The sequence below is a fragment of the Aquarana catesbeiana genome, linkage group LG12 (assembly GCF_042186555.1).
Source record: "Aquarana catesbeiana isolate 2022-GZ linkage group LG12, ASM4218655v1, whole genome shotgun sequence".
In the NCBI taxonomy this organism is placed as follows: domain Eukaryota; kingdom Metazoa; phylum Chordata; class Amphibia; order Anura; family Ranidae; genus Aquarana; species Aquarana catesbeiana.
Genome location: NC_133335.1, coordinates 51,823,684 through 51,841,341, shown reverse-complemented (window position 1 = coordinate 51,841,341; position 17,658 = coordinate 51,823,684). Strand labels below are relative to the sequence as shown.

The 17,658-nt window shown below is 44.2% G+C and overlaps 1 protein-coding gene across 2 annotated transcripts in view; it reads left to right on the top strand.

Annotated features, from left to right (window-relative positions):
- The first annotated feature begins 6,361 nt into the window (after positions 1-6,361).
- MPP2 (MAGUK p55 scaffold protein 2) overlaps positions 6,362-17,658 on the top strand; it is a 40,186-nt gene continuing 28,889 nt past the window's right edge. For both annotated transcript variants that reach the window (XM_073607787.1, XM_073607786.1), the window contains exons 1-2: positions 6,362-6,509; positions 14,550-14,660. In XM_073607787.1, coding sequence (XP_073463888.1) covers positions 14,624-14,660 — 37 coding nt within the window. In that variant the 5' untranslated portion in view covers positions 6,362-6,509; positions 14,550-14,623. The remainder of the gene's footprint in view (positions 6,510-14,549; positions 14,661-17,658) is intronic.

The window sequence follows — 17,658 nt, the reverse complement described above, 5'->3', positions numbered from 1 at the left end:
ACCTTTCTTTCCTTGGATAGCATAGGATAGGGTTAGAACCTTTGTTTAGGTTTTTCAGTGTCCCCACTGGGGAGATTTCCTTTTACTTCCTGTTGGGAGACAAAGAAATAAACTCATAGATCTAAATGGGCAGATCAGTGATCAGCACTTGTGTCTTGCTAACCACTAAGCCAGTGTGCCATCCATTTAGATCTATGCTTGTGCACAGTAGTGCGCCATCAGTACAAGTGCACCAAAACGCACAGTAACTTATTGCCATGCATTTTGGTGTGGGGCATCTTTTTATTTTTTTAAAGGGCCGTGCATTTTTTTAATGTGACATGCATAGGGCAGCCCATTTAAATAAATGGGCTGCTCTTGTGTGTGACAAACATGCCAAAGAAGCTCCTGCGGCTTTTCAGGCATTAAGCTTTGCATGTTTTTGTACTGCGCGTTTTGGTGCATTTTGCCGCATTAGCTAAAATGAGGGTTATCGCTAAAGCGCTGCTCTATTTAGCGGCGCTATAGCGCTGTTTAAGCAGTGCTTTTTGGCCGTTAGCGAGTCGCTTTTAACCCCAAAGAAGGGGTTAAAAACTCCCGTGTTGTGGCGCTTCCTAAAAGCGCTTTTCAGGCATTCCATTCATTCCATTGGGCAGGGCGTTTTGGGAGAGCTAAATACAGCGCTCCCAAAACGCCCCAAAGATGTCGGAACGTCCAGCAAGCGCACCGCTCTAGTGTGAAAAGTCACACTGGAATGTATGGGAGGCGTTTTCCAGGGGCTTAGCAGAGGCTATTTCCAGTGCTAAAGCGCCTGATAACTGCCCCAGTGTGAAAGGGGTATAAGAATTAATGGTAGCGCAAGTGCAATGCGTGTTTTGGGGCCACACAGATGTGAATGCTGCCCTAGGCTAGGTTCACACCCCGCATTTCATGAATGTGCATTCTCGTGTGCGTTTTTGCGCTACACACATAGGGCAGCCTATTCACAAATGCAGTGCAAAGTGGCTCATGTACCTTTTATTTGGGTGTTAGGCTTGGCACTTTTTTTAACTACGCGTTTATCATGCATTTTGATCTGCCCGAAAACACGGCTCCGTTTTGGGGTGCCGTTAACTATGAAAAACACCACAAGTGCGACCACAATGCATTGTGGCGCTGAACAGTGCATTGTAAGCCCTGATTGGCTGAAGCAGTAAAAGTTTCAGCCAGTCAGGGTACAGAGCACTGTCAGAGTCATGACTGGACACTGTCATCATGACTTTATCCAATCATGGCTCATTCCCGCCCCACAGTATAAAAGTATTCTTTCAATGGCAGCCATTTTCAGTGTGATTTCGGCATGGAGAGAGATAGAACAGGGCTCTGTTCAGTGCTATTAGTTAGTTAGTGTGCTATACTGTGCTATTTTGCTTCAATTGTCAGTGTAGAATATTAGTTTAGTGTCAGTCTAGGGATAGTGTGAGTGTAGTGAGGAGGACCATCATTCAGCTTTGCATAGCATGCAGATAGAGTAGGGAAAGCTCAGATAGTTTCACTGTAGTGTAGTGAGACCGTGTCAGTAATCTTTACATTAGTGTATAGCTAGAGTAGGGACAGTTCAGATAGCATCAGTGTAGTGACAGTTGAACACCATCTATTTGATTTTGTTACTGCCAGTTTAACGCCATTTACTTCTGTGTGTGTTACTGCCAGTTTACCGCCATATAGTTTTGCGTGTGTTACTGCCAGTTTAACGCCATATAGTTATGTGTGCATTACTGCCAGTTTAATGCCATAGAGGATGACAGGAACATGAGCCTAGAGAGAGGGAGGAACACTAGTAGACAAATTGGCATTCATGTTCCCCAAGCCGCAGTGTATTACCAAGTTGTCTCCAGTGGTAATGATGAAGATGGAGGAGATGGAGATGATGATGATGATAGGTCACTGATGCGACTTGGGTGCCAGATAGAGCAGAGGAGGAAACTGAAGGTGAGGCGGCACGACCCCAAGGAGGCCTACATCAAGAATGAGCTCATGGGGGAGCTCAGCTATGAGGAAAGATTAGAGGAACTGAATTTGTTCACTCTTGAGAAGAGGAGAATAAGGGGGGATATGATCAACATGTTTAAATATATAAGGGGTCCATATAGTGAACTTGGTGTTGAGTTATTCACTTTACGGTCAACACAGAGGACAAGGGGGCACTCTTTACGACTGGAGGAAAAGAGATTTCATCTCCAAATACGGAAAGGTTTCTTCACAGTAAGAGCTGTGAAAATGTGGAATAGACTCCCTCCAGAGGTGGTTCTGGCCAGCTCAGTAGATTGCTTTAAGAAAGGCCTGGATACTTTCCTAAATGTACATAATATAACTGGGTACTGACATTTATAGGTAAAGTTGATCCAGGGATAATCCGATTGCCTCTCTGGGATCAGGAAGGAATTTTTTCCCCTGCTGTAGCAAATTGGAGCATGCTCTGCTGGGGTTTTTTGCCTTCCTCTGGATCAACTGTGGGTATAGTATTGGGTATATTGTTTTTTTTTTGTTTTTTTTTGTTTTTTTTATGGTTGGACTGGATGGACTTGTGTCTTTTTTCAACCTGACTAACTATGTAACTATGTAACTATGTAAGAAAGAGTAGAGAACATTCACCCTATTCCATCACATTCTGCAGCTGTTATCTCCCAGCCCACTCCCCACAGCTCAGCTGTCTGGGCCTTTTTCAGCACATCTGCAGCAGATCGCACTGTTGCTATCTGCAAACTGTGTCTCAGGCACATCAAACGTGACAAAAACACCAACCATTTGGGTACTACATGCTTAACAAGGCATTTAATGTCCAACCACTCAGCCCATTGGCAAGAACACCTAAAAGCCACACAAAAGGGGCACAAATCTGTCCCTCCTCCTCCTTACCCACTTCACTCTGCCCTGTGATACCGAGTCATTACCTCTCATCTACCTCCACTGACAGGGATGATGGTATAGCACAGGGTGTCCCAGATCCTAGCAGCACACCTGCCAGCAGCGCACCACCAACTGTAGACTGTAACTGGAAAATGTCTCTGCCTCATCTGCTGCAGCGGAAAAAAAAATACAATCCCTGCCACCCACATGCCCAGCGTCTGAATGTAAGCTTGTCAAAGCTGTTGGCTCTCCAACTTCTGCCTTTCAGCCTGGTGGATTCTGCCCCCTTCCATGAATTCGCACAATGTGCTGTACCACAATGGCAGGTTCCCAGTTGCTACTACTTTTCACGTAAGGCCGTTCCATCTCTCTACCATCACGTGGAAGGGCATGTTCTGGCATAGTTCGGCAAGGCAGTCAGCCATGAAATCCATCTTACTGCTGACACGTCTTCCAGCAAGCATGGGCAGGGACGATATATTTTGTTCAGAGCACACTGGGTAACGCTGCTTGCAACTTAAAAGGATGCAGAACAGGGTACCCCCTAAACCTTCAAAGGGCTATTCCGAGAGTCAGGCTAAAAGGTGCCATGCAGTGCTTCAGCTGGTGTGTTTAGGAGACAGAAACAACAGTGGAGCAGAGATTCTTGCAGCTCTGCAGGGACAGGCCCAGAGGTGGTTCACACCATGCCAGCTGGAGCCAGGAATGGTGGTGTCCGATAATGGCTCAAACCTCCTGTCCGCCCTTAGACAGGAAAAGTTGACACATGTGCAATGCCAGGTGCAGCGTTTCCCAAGTATGTACCCAGGGTTGCAAGATGTAATAAAGCAGGCCAGAAGAGTCTGAAGCCATTCCAGGCGGTCATACACAGCCAGTGCTCGGTTGGCTGAAATTCACCCGGAATTCTACCTGCCCATAAACCGCCTGATTTGTGACATGCCCACCAGGTGGAACTAAGCTTTGGGAATGCTGCAGTGGCTATACATGCAGCAGAGGGCCTACAACGAGTACCTGTGCCAATACAGCACGATAACTCAGGTCTCCTCTGCTTTTTTTCTCCCATGCCAATGGCTGATCATTAAGGATTTATGCACTGTATTGTCACCATTTGAGGAGGCCACAAGGATGGTGACTAGTGACAGTGCAAGCATTAGTGACACAATCCCTGTTGTATTCCTGCTGGACCAGACTCTGCGTGGCATTATGAACAGGGCACTGGAGGCAGAGCAGCAGGAGGAAGAGGAGGACTTCCTTTCCTCCCAAGGCCCACTTTATCCAGACACCATCATTCCTATGTCACAGAACACACAGAAGGAGAGAGGGGAGGCAGCGTCTGCATCACATGGTGGGCGATTACCACGGGGCCAAAACAGAGATGAAGAGCTTTCCAGCTTACGATTCACTGACTTACTGAGTCATGAGAATAGACCACTGGCCAGAACTTGCCCAGTATGCTAGTGAGTTGTTGGGCTGCCCTGCATCCAGCGTGCTTTCAGAACGGGCATTCAGTGCTGCAGGAGGTTTTGTTACTGATCATAGAATGCATCTGTCCACAGACTCCGTGGACCGTTTGACTTTTATAAAAATGAATTAGTCCTGGATTACCAGCTATGAAGCCCCTGATGCCGATGTCACTGATTAAGTCTTTTTGGGATGTGGAATCTCTGCAGGACTTCGAGGCTGCCTAACTTTGAGGGTGTTCAATCATTTCATCTGGAAGAATGTTTTCGGTATAGGTTTAATGGGCACAATTAACACCCAAAGACCAATTTTTCTGCACCTGTTTGACAGGTGCATATCATTGCAATTTTTTACAGCAAGGCCAATTCTTCCTTTCATCAAGAGTACCTCTATAGGGTTACGGTGGGAAGGTGTCATCGACACCCAAAGACCAATTTTTACGCACCTGTTACTCCTAACCAAAGTTAAAGTGACACCAGAATGTATCCAAAAAATCTCTAATCTTGTTCCCAGTGCACTACATTGTGGCCTCATCATACACACTGGCTCCCCAGATGTTGCTGAACAAAATAAAGGCAGCTTGCAGGGAAAATGTCTTTTTGTTTAGCTTTATAAATGCAATTATTGCTGCAGCAGATTCTAGACATGGTACAGATCTGCCACTTTACAGGTAGACTAAGGGGACCCCCCAGGCACTTTATTGGAAGGCATTTTTCATTTTTATGCTTTCACTTTAAAAATCAAAAAATCACTGCTCATTTAAAAAAATGACGTTTTTCACAAACTTTTTTTTTATTGATACATGTCCCCCAGGGAAGGAGCCGGAGCCCTATAACCATTGTATGCCCAATTACTTGCATATAAGCCTTCAAAATGGTCACTTTTGATTTTTGACGTTCGGGTACCATTGACTTTAATGGGGTTCGTTATTCGCAGTGTTTGAAAATTCTGTGTCGAACCGAACAGTGGTCCTTTCGGCCCATCCCTACTTATATGTGTGCACAGAACACTCAGGTGTGAATACAGACTCGGTCCCTTCGGTCTGGCTGATAACTGTCTTTACATTAAAGCATGGTAGAAGTGTTATTATTATACTTTTTTATTATTGTTTTATTATTTTTTATAATAATAATAATAATAACAATATTGTTATTATGATTATTATTAGTAGTAGTAGTATTTATATTAGTGTATTATTATTATTACTATTAGTCATTTTCAATAATATCAATATTGTTTTGATATGATTATTAATATTATAATTATGGTATTATTATTCCATTCGTTGGACAATCAATTGATTAAAGGGGAACTGCAGTCTGCTCACATAATTTGTAATAAAAACATCTTTGCCATTTTAAGCTTCCCTCCAACCACTTTGCATATTATTTTATATATACTGTGATTCTGTACTTGCCAAATATGCTGCAGAAATCTCCCTCCACTAAGTCTGCAACCATTTTACCTGTGGGCAGCTAAATGTGCTGCCTGTTCACACACAGACACACAGAGGCACACCTCCAGCTCTGCAGCTCTCATTGGCCCTCTTATGACTCATCCCCCCTCCCTTTCTGGGCAGTGAGAGAGAGAGCTGTGCGTGATGTCATAAGTCTAGGCTAGTGATGGTGAACCTTGGCACCCCAGATGTTTTGGAACTACATTTCCTATGATGCTCATGCACTCTGCAGTGTAGGTGAGCATCATGGGAAATGTAGTTCCAAAACATCTGCTGTGCCAAGGTTCACCATCATTTTAGGCTAATGACCAGACAAGAAAGAGGAAGTGGAATGCAGAAGGTGTTTACTGGCAGAAAAAAAATGTTTTACTATCTAAAGATAAAACAACAAGGGCAAAAGATTTAATAGATGGAAAGATGAAAAAAAATGACTGACGGTCCGGTAAATAGGATATACATCGCTCTGGGAGATTACAAAATCCAAACAGGACATCCGGCTCGGCTTGGGTTTATAATTTGGTGAATATTCCCTGCCTGGGATGACATGAAGTGGTCGGTGTGGGATGTCACAGTACCCCTCTAATTCCCCCCTGGTGGGCCCGCTCGCCATTGTTACCCTTTTAAGAACCAGTGGCGTCTAAGCTGAGCCACAGCTGGTGATAAGCGATATATCACAACATAGACATCCAAATCCCGTATATCCTGACATCATCAGAGAGCCCAGGTGAGTAGAGAGTGCAGAGATCTGTGTCAGATGTGGACGGGTCAGGTGAGATGTAACTGAGGGGTGTGCGCTATGGCATATGTGTGAGCCATATGTGTCAGAGTGTTTATCTGCCTTCCACTTTGTATGTGTCTGACAGTATTTGGTAGGGCAGAGCGCAAATGCAGAATACAATAACCTATAGTGACCAATCAGAATAATACTTTCACTGATCTGACTGCTGTAGAAGGAATCGGATTGGTCATCGGAATTTGGAGAGATCACCATTTCTGTCCGTGGTCGAGCAGAATAAGACGGATAAGATTCCATTCCAGATACAAGGAATGTGTTGTCTGCCATAAACATCCCTATTTATAGGCTGAAAACAACATTATTATGGCACAGCGAACAGATCCTATTATCTATCTCTGTATATATATATATATATATATAATATCTGTATATACTGTTTATTATATCTGTGTATTTATTATTATCTGCCATTGTGTATATCATTTGTAATAGTACTCTCTGGTTATCTCACACACACCCACTAATTCACTTACTCACATACACACTCATTCACTCACATATAAACACACTCACTATCACACATACTCATTCACACACACTTACTAATTCACTCACACACACACACTCATTCACTCACATTCACTCTCACACACACATCCACTCACTCATTTACTCACACATTCACTCGCTCATTTACTCACACAAACATTCACTCACTCATTTACTCACACATTCACTCGCTCATTTACTCACACAAACATTCACTCACTCATTTACTCACACACACACATTCACTCACACACATTTACTCACTCATTTACTGACACACACATTCACCCACTCACTCATTCACTAACACACACTCACTCTCTCCCTCAGTGGCGGCTGGTGCTCAAAATTTTTGGGGGGAGCAAACAAACGGAAAAATACTGAAAAAAAAAAACATCAATTGCAGCCTCACTGTTCCATCAAAGGCTCCCACTATGCCCATCAAACGCTGCCACTGTGCCCATGAAATGCTGCCACTGTGCCATCAAACACTGCCACTGTGCCCATCGAATGCTGCCACTCTGCTAATCAAACGCAGCCACTGTGCCCATCCAATGCTGCCACTCTGCTAATCAAACGCAGCCACTGTGCCCATCCAATGCCGCCACTGCCCCCCCCCCCCCACCCGCTCACCGTCTGCCCGGCACTTACCCTGTCTCGGTGGGGCAGAGGATGACGGCAGTGAGCGGTGTCCTCCAAGTGGTGTCCTCCTCTCGTCCTCTCCCGTCTGGCGTCCAATCACAGTGCTTGTCATTTCAGCCAATCAGGTGATGGGTAACAGACCCGAGCACCTGATTGGTGGAGAGGTGGTTCAGTGTTAGGACAGCGAATATTCATTCGCTGTTCTAACACACCTGGGTGAACTGCGAGCACCAAGCATGGCGCTTGCAGGTCACCTCTTTTGACGCCTATTAGAGCCTATGGCTCTAATTAGGTGCTTCAATAACACCCCCTGCCAGTGTAATTCAGGCACCCGGTGCCCGAAAAGGGGCCAGGCGCTTAAATAGCGGGTAGCAGTGGTGGCCGTGGATAGATTCATGCAATGCATGAATCTATCCATTGGTCATAGAGGGGGTGGCAGGAGAGAGGGGGCAGCGCCCGTGCGCCCTTATGGACGCAACGCCACTGCACCCACTTATTCACTCACACACGCTCATTCACTCACACATGCTTATTCACTCACACACACTCATTCACTCACACACGCTCATTCATTCATACACACTCATTCACTCACACACACTCATTCACTCACACACACTCATTCACTCACACACGCTCATTCATTCATACACACTCATTCACTCACACACATACTTATTTACATTACGGTACACTGTCAGATCCTTCCGCTGCCCCCAGAATGTGACCATTACACAGCCAGTCTCCCCCCAGCACTGAGATTTACCAGCTCGTAGGACAACAATCTAATGCCCCGTACACACGGTCGGATTTTCCGATGGAAAATGTCCGATCGGAGCGTGTTGTCGGAAATTCCGACCGTGTGTGGGCTCCATCGGACATTTTCCATCGGATTTTCCGACACACAAAGTTGGAGAGCAGGAGATAAAATTTTCCGACAACAAAATCTGTTGTCGGAATTTCCGATCGTGTGTACACAAATCCGACGCACAAAGTGCCACGCATGCTCAGAATAAATAAAGAGATGAAAGCTATTGGCCACTGCCCCGTTTATAGTCCCGACGTACGTGTTTTATGTCACCGCGTTCAGAACGATCGGATTTTCCGACAACTTTGTGTGACCGTGTGTATGCAAGACAAGTTTGAGCCAACATCCGTAGGAAAAAATCCTAGGATTTTGTTGTTGGAATGTCCGAACAAAGTCCGACCGTGTGTACGCCCTATTAGTGTTATCAGATGAGTGTGATCATCACTGGGGCAAGGGAACGGAGCAGTTATCCTTTTACACACAAGCCATAGCTGCCACCATGTGTGTAAACAGAAGAACGCTCCATTCACTGCCTTCGTTGTTGCAATTCAGAATTTTTAGCTGGTCATAGACTATACAATCTGATTGTACAATCTCTGTACAGTCCTATTTAAGCTGGATACACACTATACAATTTTCTGTAAATTTTTTTCCTTCAGATTTACCAAGACCATATAATATGAGGTCAAACCTTAATGCCGCGTACACACGAGCGGACTTTACGGCAGACTTTGCCCGGCGGACGGGATTTGGTCGGACAATTCGATCGTGTGTGGGCTCCAGCGGACTTTGTTTTCTCAAAAGTTGGATGGACTTAGATTTGAAACATGTTTTAAATTAATCCGTCGAAATCGAGTCCGGTCGAAAAGTCCGCTCGTCTGTATGCTAGTCCGATGGACAAAAAGCCACGCTAGGGCAGCTATTGGCTACTGGCTATGAACTTCCTTGTTTTAGTCCGGTCGTACGTCATCACGTACGAATTTGACAGACTTTGGTGGATTGTGTGTAGGCAAGTCCGTTCATTCAGAAAGTCCGTGGCAAAGTCCATCAAAGTCCGCCCGGCAAAGTCTGCCGTAAAGTCCGACCGTGTGTACGCGGCTTAAGAGTTTCACTTTTTATGCAATCAGGCAGGCCCTGCACTACATGGTTTTGGTAAATCTAAAGGAAATCAGACAACAAAAGTTGTATAGTGTGTATGGGGGTCTATAATGAGAGCCTAGAGTTGCAAATGCAGCCATCTTTTCTTGTTCCTGCAGAGGGCGTTACAGAATTAACACACCCAATCAAAGGGTCCGAGGGGTGTGATAGAGGTGTGTTAAGGTCATTTAATGTACTTCAGTTGGCACACCCTTAATACCAACTGTCCTAATGACATCTACACTCACCGGCCACTTTATTAGGTTCACCTGTCCAATTGCTTGGTAACACAAATTTCTAATCAGCCAATCACATGGCAGCAACTCAATGCATTTAGGCATCTAGACTTGGCAAAGATGACTTGCTGAAGTTTAAACCGAGCATCAGACTGGGGAAGAAAGGGGATTTGAGTGACTTTAAACATGGCATGGTTGTTAGTATTTCAAAAACTGCTGATCTACTGGGATTTTCACGCACAACCATTTCTAGGGTTTTCAGAGAATGGTCCGAAAAAAAGAAAATATCCAGTGAGCGGCAGTTGTGTGGACGAAAATGTCTTGCTGATATCGGAGGAGAATGGGCAGACTGGTTCGAGATGATAGAAAGGTAACTGTAACTCAAATAACCACTCGTTACAACCAAGGTATGCAGAATATCACCGCTGAACGCACAACACATTGAACCTTAAAGCAGATGGGCTACAGCAGCAGAAGACCACACCGGGTGTCACTTCTACAGGAATCTGAGGCTACAATTCGCAGAGGCTCACCAAAATTGGACAATAGAAGATTGGAAAAACTTTGCCTGGTCTGATGAGTCTCGATTTCAGCTGCAACATTCAGTTAGTAGGGTCAGAATTTGGTGTAAATAACATGAAAGCATGGATCCATCCTGCCTTGTATCAATGGTTCAGGCTGGTGGTGGAATGATGTGGGGGATATTTTCTTGGTACACTTTGGTCCCCTTAGTACCAATTGAGCATCGTTTAAACACCACGCCCTACCTGAGTTTTGTCAATGACCATGTCCATCCCTTTATGACTACAATGTACTCATCTTCTGATGGCTCCTTCCAGCAGGATAATGCACCATGTCACAAAGATCAAATCATCTCACCACTGGTTTCTTGAACATGACAATGAGGTCATTGCACTCCAATGGCCTCCACAGTCACCAGATCTCATCCAATAGAGTACCTTTGGCATGTGGAAGAACGGGAGATTTGCATCATGGATGAGCAGCCGACAAATCTGCAGCAACTGCTATCATGTCAATATGGACCAAAATCTCTGAGGAATGTTTCCAGCACCTTGTTGAATCTATGCCATGAGGAATTAAGGCAGTTCTGAAAGCAAAGAGGCAAAAGGGGGTCCAACCCGGTACTAGCAAAGTGTACCTAATCTATATTTATCTGACAAGATGTTACCATCAGACCACCAGCAAATGATTTATCAGAATGAAATTACAATTTGATAGATACCAAATATGATATAGATATTCTGTACATCTAATCTGTTTTATTAGACTTCTGCTGAACCTTGTAGTTTAGATGTGTTTGATGTCTACCTGGCTGGTATATTCTTATACAATAGTGTAACCACTTTTTAAGAAGGTAACTTCATCATAGCAGGAATTATAGATTATGTGTAAAGTTTGTCTTCAAATGCAAACTTGGGTGGATCCAGATCTACTGCACAGAATAATGTACAGTAAGCAGAATTTTAATAACACTTGTGACATGGACCTTGCAGTGAACCTCCATGCAGATACAATTGCACTCAATATCCATATAAGTAAATTGTTTTGAGTGCCAGCATATGCATTATTCTGTTCATTCACACAGCTCTGCTACTGTACAGCCTGCAAGGTGACACTAATATTTTTGTAGCTGCTTTATAGCTCCCTATGCCACCAGCCTGCTTATTATACTACAAATGAGCATCATCACACCGCGAAAAGTAGAACATGCTGCATTTTTCCTGCACTGGACTGAACTGGAATGCAGTAAAACGCATCAAAAACGCACAGGACCCCAGCGGAAAAAAACAGGAGAAAAGAAGACATCTGGAAACGCATCAAAAATACACCGGAACGTGTCAAAAACGCATTTAAAACACGCAGGCAGAAATGCATCCGGAACAGATCTGGAGTGCGATTTTGTGGTTTGAACCAGCCCTCCCTAGTTCCTAAATAAAAGAATAACATGCTGGTGGTCTTTACCGATGTTCCTTGTAAATTCATTCTTAGGCCCCTTTTAAACGGATATGTTTTTCCTACGTTTTTTCCTTGCAAGAAAAATGTTTCCCTTTAAATCCTATGGGACTTTTTACAGCACATTTTGAAAACTCCTGCATGCTGAATCTTGAGTGCGGTTTTGAAAAACGCACCAAAAACGCAGCCTCCCGTTGAAATGAATGGAAATTGTGGCAAAATCGCTGTAAAATCGTGGTAAAAATCGCACAGCGGTTTTGTGTTTTTGGTGCGTCTTTGAGTCACATGTCCATTATTCACAGGTACAGGCAACCCAAAAACGCACAGCAAACTCATGTCAAACACAGCAAAATCGCATATGCGTTTTGTAACCACGATTTTGCTACAGAGTAGTGTTAAAGAGGCCTTAAAGCTGTATATATTTTATAATCTGCTTCTATTTTTTGGCTCCTCCTTTCCATCCTCGTTAACATGCCAATAAAATTTCAAAAGTTGTTTTGTTTACATTACCTTATTTTATCACTGTGCTTCTCTATGCAATGCAGGCAGATCATGGCTGGTGGGAGGGGACAGAAGGGTGCTGTACATAGCTTCCTTAAAGTGATACTAAATACACACATTGTTTAATTTACACTGTTCCTTCTGTTTCTGTATATGGATGATGGCACTGTAATTATTTTAGTTAGTTTTTTAGTAAAAAATCGAAGTACCTTTTTCCTAATCCAATATACAGCTGTCACATGACCCAGCTCTCTCCCAACCTGTCTGCAGGGAAACATAAGCAGGAGGAGCTGCTGCTGGTCACATGTTCAAAATAAATAAAATAAAAAACTGCCTTTGGAATACAGAGTACAAATAAATAATATTAACAAACTATTTTAACCACTTGCTTCCTGGGCACTTAAACCCCCTCCTATGCAGACCAATTTTTAGCTTTCAGCGCTGACACACTTTGAATGACAATTGCGCGGTCATACAACACTGTACTCAAATGAAATTTTTATAATTTTTTTCACACAAATAGAGCTTTCTTTTGGTGGTATTTGATCACCACTTGGGTTTTTATTTTTTGCTAAACAAACATAAAAAGACAGAAATTTAAAAAAAAACAAAACATGTTTCATAGTTTGTTATAAAATTTTGCATACGGGTAATTTTTCTCTTTCATTGATATTCGCTGATGAGGCTGCAATGATGGGCACCGATAAGGCAACACTGATAGGCACAGATAAGGCGACAAGGATAGGCACTGATAAGATGGCACTGATGGGAACTGATAAGACGGCACTGATGGGCCCTGATGGGTGGCACTGATGAGTGGCACAAATGGGTGGCACTGATCGATGTCACTGATGGGTACTGATAGGTGGCACTGATGGACACTGGTAGGTGGCACTGATGGGCACTGGTAGGTGGTATTGATAGGCAGCACTGGTGATGACACACTGATGATTTATAGGTGGCACTGTGGGCACTGATGGGTGGTATTGTGGGCACTGGTAAGTGGCACTGGTGGGCACTGGTAGGTGACACTGGTGGGCACAGAAGCCTCTGCAGAGGCTCTCCACGATCGGGACTGATGTCCCTCTCACAGCCGCCGGTGATCACAGCAGCCGAGGAGAAAAAATAGCCGGTTACCGGCTCTGTTTACATCACATGATCAGCTGTCAATTGCTGACACCTCATCACGTGGTAAGGGTTCGGGACCGACCCCTTACTCCGATCTGTGATCAGCCGCATCTCATAGACTCGCTGATCACAGGGCGTGCAGGCCGCTCAAGCACGGGTAGACGTCCACTGACGCCCTCCTGGAAAATTAAGTCCGCGCAGCAGCCGTCTTTCGGTTACAGCACGGACAGGAAGTGGTTAAATTGTCACACATATATATATATTTGAAATCAAATGTTTAATATTTTTGGCAATACCATGGTGTGGCCGGATTTCTGCCAGTCACAGGCTGTGGCACATCCCTCCAGTCTGTGTCTTAGAATAAGAGGGAGATGAAGCCTCCATTAATCTACATGTAATATCCAACCCAATTGTGTTTAGCTGGTTAGTGTGCATTAATGGAGGAAGGAGGGTGTGGGCTGTCATTTATCACTGTGTATATGCCTGAATGTGTGACTGTATAGTCACATGGCCTGCTCAGATGTGATAGGGAGGAGATGCTCAGCATAGAAGCTCAGTGAAAACTGAGCATGTGCAGAGCTGCCAACACTGCTCTACAAAATCCCAAGCTGCATTGGGGACACGGACAGAAGGGGGAGACAGAGAGCAGCAGGATCAACCAGGTTTTTGCAGAATATAGGAAATGAATCCCATAGTGACTGCCTGAGTATGAACCATTTATAGTTTTTTTTTATTTCTCCTGATGCAAGCAGTGGGCTGGCTCTCAAATACCAAGATGCCTTGATGGGGGGATGTCAGTCTGGAGGAGTGGGCATTTTCTAGCATGCAGGTATCGCCCACATGTGATCCTAGTGGGCTAGGGACAGTTAGGCTTGGAGGAAAGTGCTTAATAAAGCTGGGCGACCTCCAACCCGGAAATGAGGCAGGTTCTAGCTGACGAGCTACAGCTTCTCATGCATACTATAAGAAGTTCACAGTGTGCAGCAATTTCAGTCCAGGTAAGACTGGTGGTCAGCTTTTAATAAAAAATAAATGCGTTTTCCTTCATTTCAGAACTCCTGTCATCCTTCCAGTCTTTTTTTCGGCACTTTCCCAAGACAAGCGCTGAATATTTTGGAGGATCCTCAATGCCTGTGGCTGTGCCGTCCATCCACTCGGATTCTGGTAAGTTGGAGGTCATTTTAAAGAAGGCTTCTGCCTGTAATATTCCCCATTCTGTCTGGTCAGGACTCCTAAAGCTGGCCATACACCAGAGGATTTCCTTCCAAGATTTTTATTTTAAGAATGTTTATTTTGATTTTCTAATGGTTAGTGGGGTCAAATCGGCGTTCGTTTTTAACCACGGTGTTCAGAAAATTGGAAGGAGTGGGATGGAAAATGTTCTCGAATCAACAAATCTTTAACAGCAAATGCGGGTTTCATTTGGGAAAAGTCCCTTAAATTCCAAAGATCCAATGTTAGAACCTCAACCGTTCCAAAAATGGAATGTCCCCAAGTCCCTAAATCGAATAATGAAATCTTGACGAACATTCGTCATGTTATGGAACGTTCTGAGAATTCGTTGTAGCACTAACTCTCGGTGGAGCTGCTGGTTTAAGCGGGTCTGTTACCTTCACTTTGCTTCCCTCTGTTTGACCGGCACCGGGTCTAGGGGTTCCGTTGAGTTTTCTTCTGGACAACACACGCACCAACACTGGAGTACGTTTTCAATGCTTTAGTAAACAGACAAACTTTAGGAAGTAGCAGGAAAGAGGAGGAAAAGGAAACTTTCAGGAGAAACTCAAATATCTTCTTATAGAATCTTAGCGACAAATGACCTGGTAGAATTCAGATAATTATGTGGAATACGTTCCCCTCGTGGGACACACTCCCCGCTCGTCTGGATAGGCCTCTCTCACCGGTCTAGCAACCAGTACGCAGCACGAATCAAAAGTCTCTGCCACAGACTTATTTGGGGGGGTAAACCCGTACGATCCTCTGCCACAGGATGTATCAGATTTTTCTGCAGGGTGTTGTTGTGTGGTTTAACTGCTTCCCGACCGCCGACCGTCAATTGACGGCCAGGCGGCGCAGCTCTCGTTGCGGGCGGACGTCATATGACGTCCTCGCTTTCCTAGGCCACCAGGGGGCGCGCGCGCCGCCGCCGGCGATCGCGCGCCCGCCGTGTCACTAGGCACCCGGTGCGCGTCCCCGGCGGCCGCGATGTCCGCCGGGCACCCGCGATTACCGGTAACACAGCAGGACCGTGGATCTGTGTGCGTAAACACACAGATCCACGGTCCTGTCAGAGGAGAGGAGACCGATGGTGTGTTCCCAGTACAGAGGAACACCGATCGGTCTCCTCCCCTAGTGAGTCCCCGCCCCCTACAGTTAGAATCACTCCCCTAGCAACACAGTTAACCCCTCGATCACCACCTAGTGTTAACCCCTTCACTGCCTGTCACATTTATACAGTAATCAATGCATTTTTATAGCACGGATCGCTGTATAAATGTGAATGGTCCCAAGTATGTGTCAAAAGTGTCCGATGTGTCCGCCGCAATATCGCAGTCACAATAAAAATCGCAGATCGCCGCCATTACCAGTAAAAAAATTTTAAAAAAATAAAAATGTTATAAAACTATCCCCTATTTTGTAGACGCTATAACTTTTGCGCAAACCAATCTATATATGCTTATTGCGATTTTTTTTTACCAAAAATATGTACAAGAATACATATCAGCCTAAACTGAGAAAAAATTTGTTTTAAAGAAAAAAAAATTGGATATTTATTATCGCAAAAGGTCAAAATTATTGTGTTTTTTTTTAAACTTGTCACTCTTCTTTTGTTTATAGCGCAAAAAATAAAAAACGCAGAGGTGATCAAATACTACTAAAAGAAAGCTCTATTTGTGGGGAAAAAACAATAACAATTTCATTTGGGTACAGTGTTGTATGACCGCGCAATTGTCATTCAAAGTGCGACAGCGCTGAAAGCTGAAAAATGGCTTGGGCAGGAAGGGGGCGAAAATGCCCAGTATTGAGGTGGTTAAAGAGGCGTTGCATTTTTTTTAAGCCATCCAAATATGGCGTGGTGACATCATTTTCTAATGGCATGTCCAGGGTCTTCATATTAAACCCAAAAGCAGACATTTATTTTATTGCAGCTTATAGGGATGCACCGATATATCAGCCGCTGAAAATTATCGGCCGAAAACAAGGTTATTGGCGTTCTGCTGATAGAAAAAAAAAAAAGTGCCGATAATGGCATGCTGCATTCCATAGACTTCAATGCAAAATCGTGACCCATAGACTTCAATGCAAAAACGCCCCCTAGTGACTTCAATGCAAAGTCGCATCCCATAGACTTCAATGCAAAATTGCATCCCATAGACTTCAATGCAAAAATGCACTCTAGTGATTTCAATGCAAAATTGCATCCCGTTAACTTCAATGCAAAATCACGTCCCATAGACTTCAATGCAAAAACGCCCCCTAGTGACTGCAAGGCAAAATCGTGTTTTATAGACTTCAATGTCTTTCAATAGACGTTTTATTTCTCTTTAAACACAACATCCCTGGGGCATGCAGCCTGGTATGGATTGGGGGGGGGGGGGGGGCATACCTTTTTTTTTTTTTCCTGATTTTTATTTTTTTAGCCACCAATTCTTTTACTTTCAGCTGTCAGCGGTTGACTCAATGGTTGTTAAGGACGCAGCAGCCAGCTTACAGGCCTGCTACTTTGCAACAAGCTATATACAGTGTGTTTAAAGAGAAAAAAAAATGCATGAAAACTGCATGCAAAAACGCATCAAAAACTTGGGTTTAAAAATGCAAAATGCGCCTGAAAGCCGCATCAACCGCAACCGCATAGATGTGAACCTAAACTTAAACAGGGAGTTTGAATGAGGCTGAGAAAGCCTAAATGATCTCCCAGTACAGTCTTCTTTTACATTGACTAGAATTGTTCCACGCTTCGATAAACAATCGATTTATTTTCTGACCGATCGCTTCTGATAATAATAATTGGTCTGTAGTCAACAACCCATTCCATATGCCACACATGGGGAAGTGGATTTCAAATCGATCGCAACTTACAATCGTAAATTATCGATCGCATCTCCATTTCCGCAATGAAGCCTCATAATCTGATCGATCGGAATTCAATCATATTCACGAACCA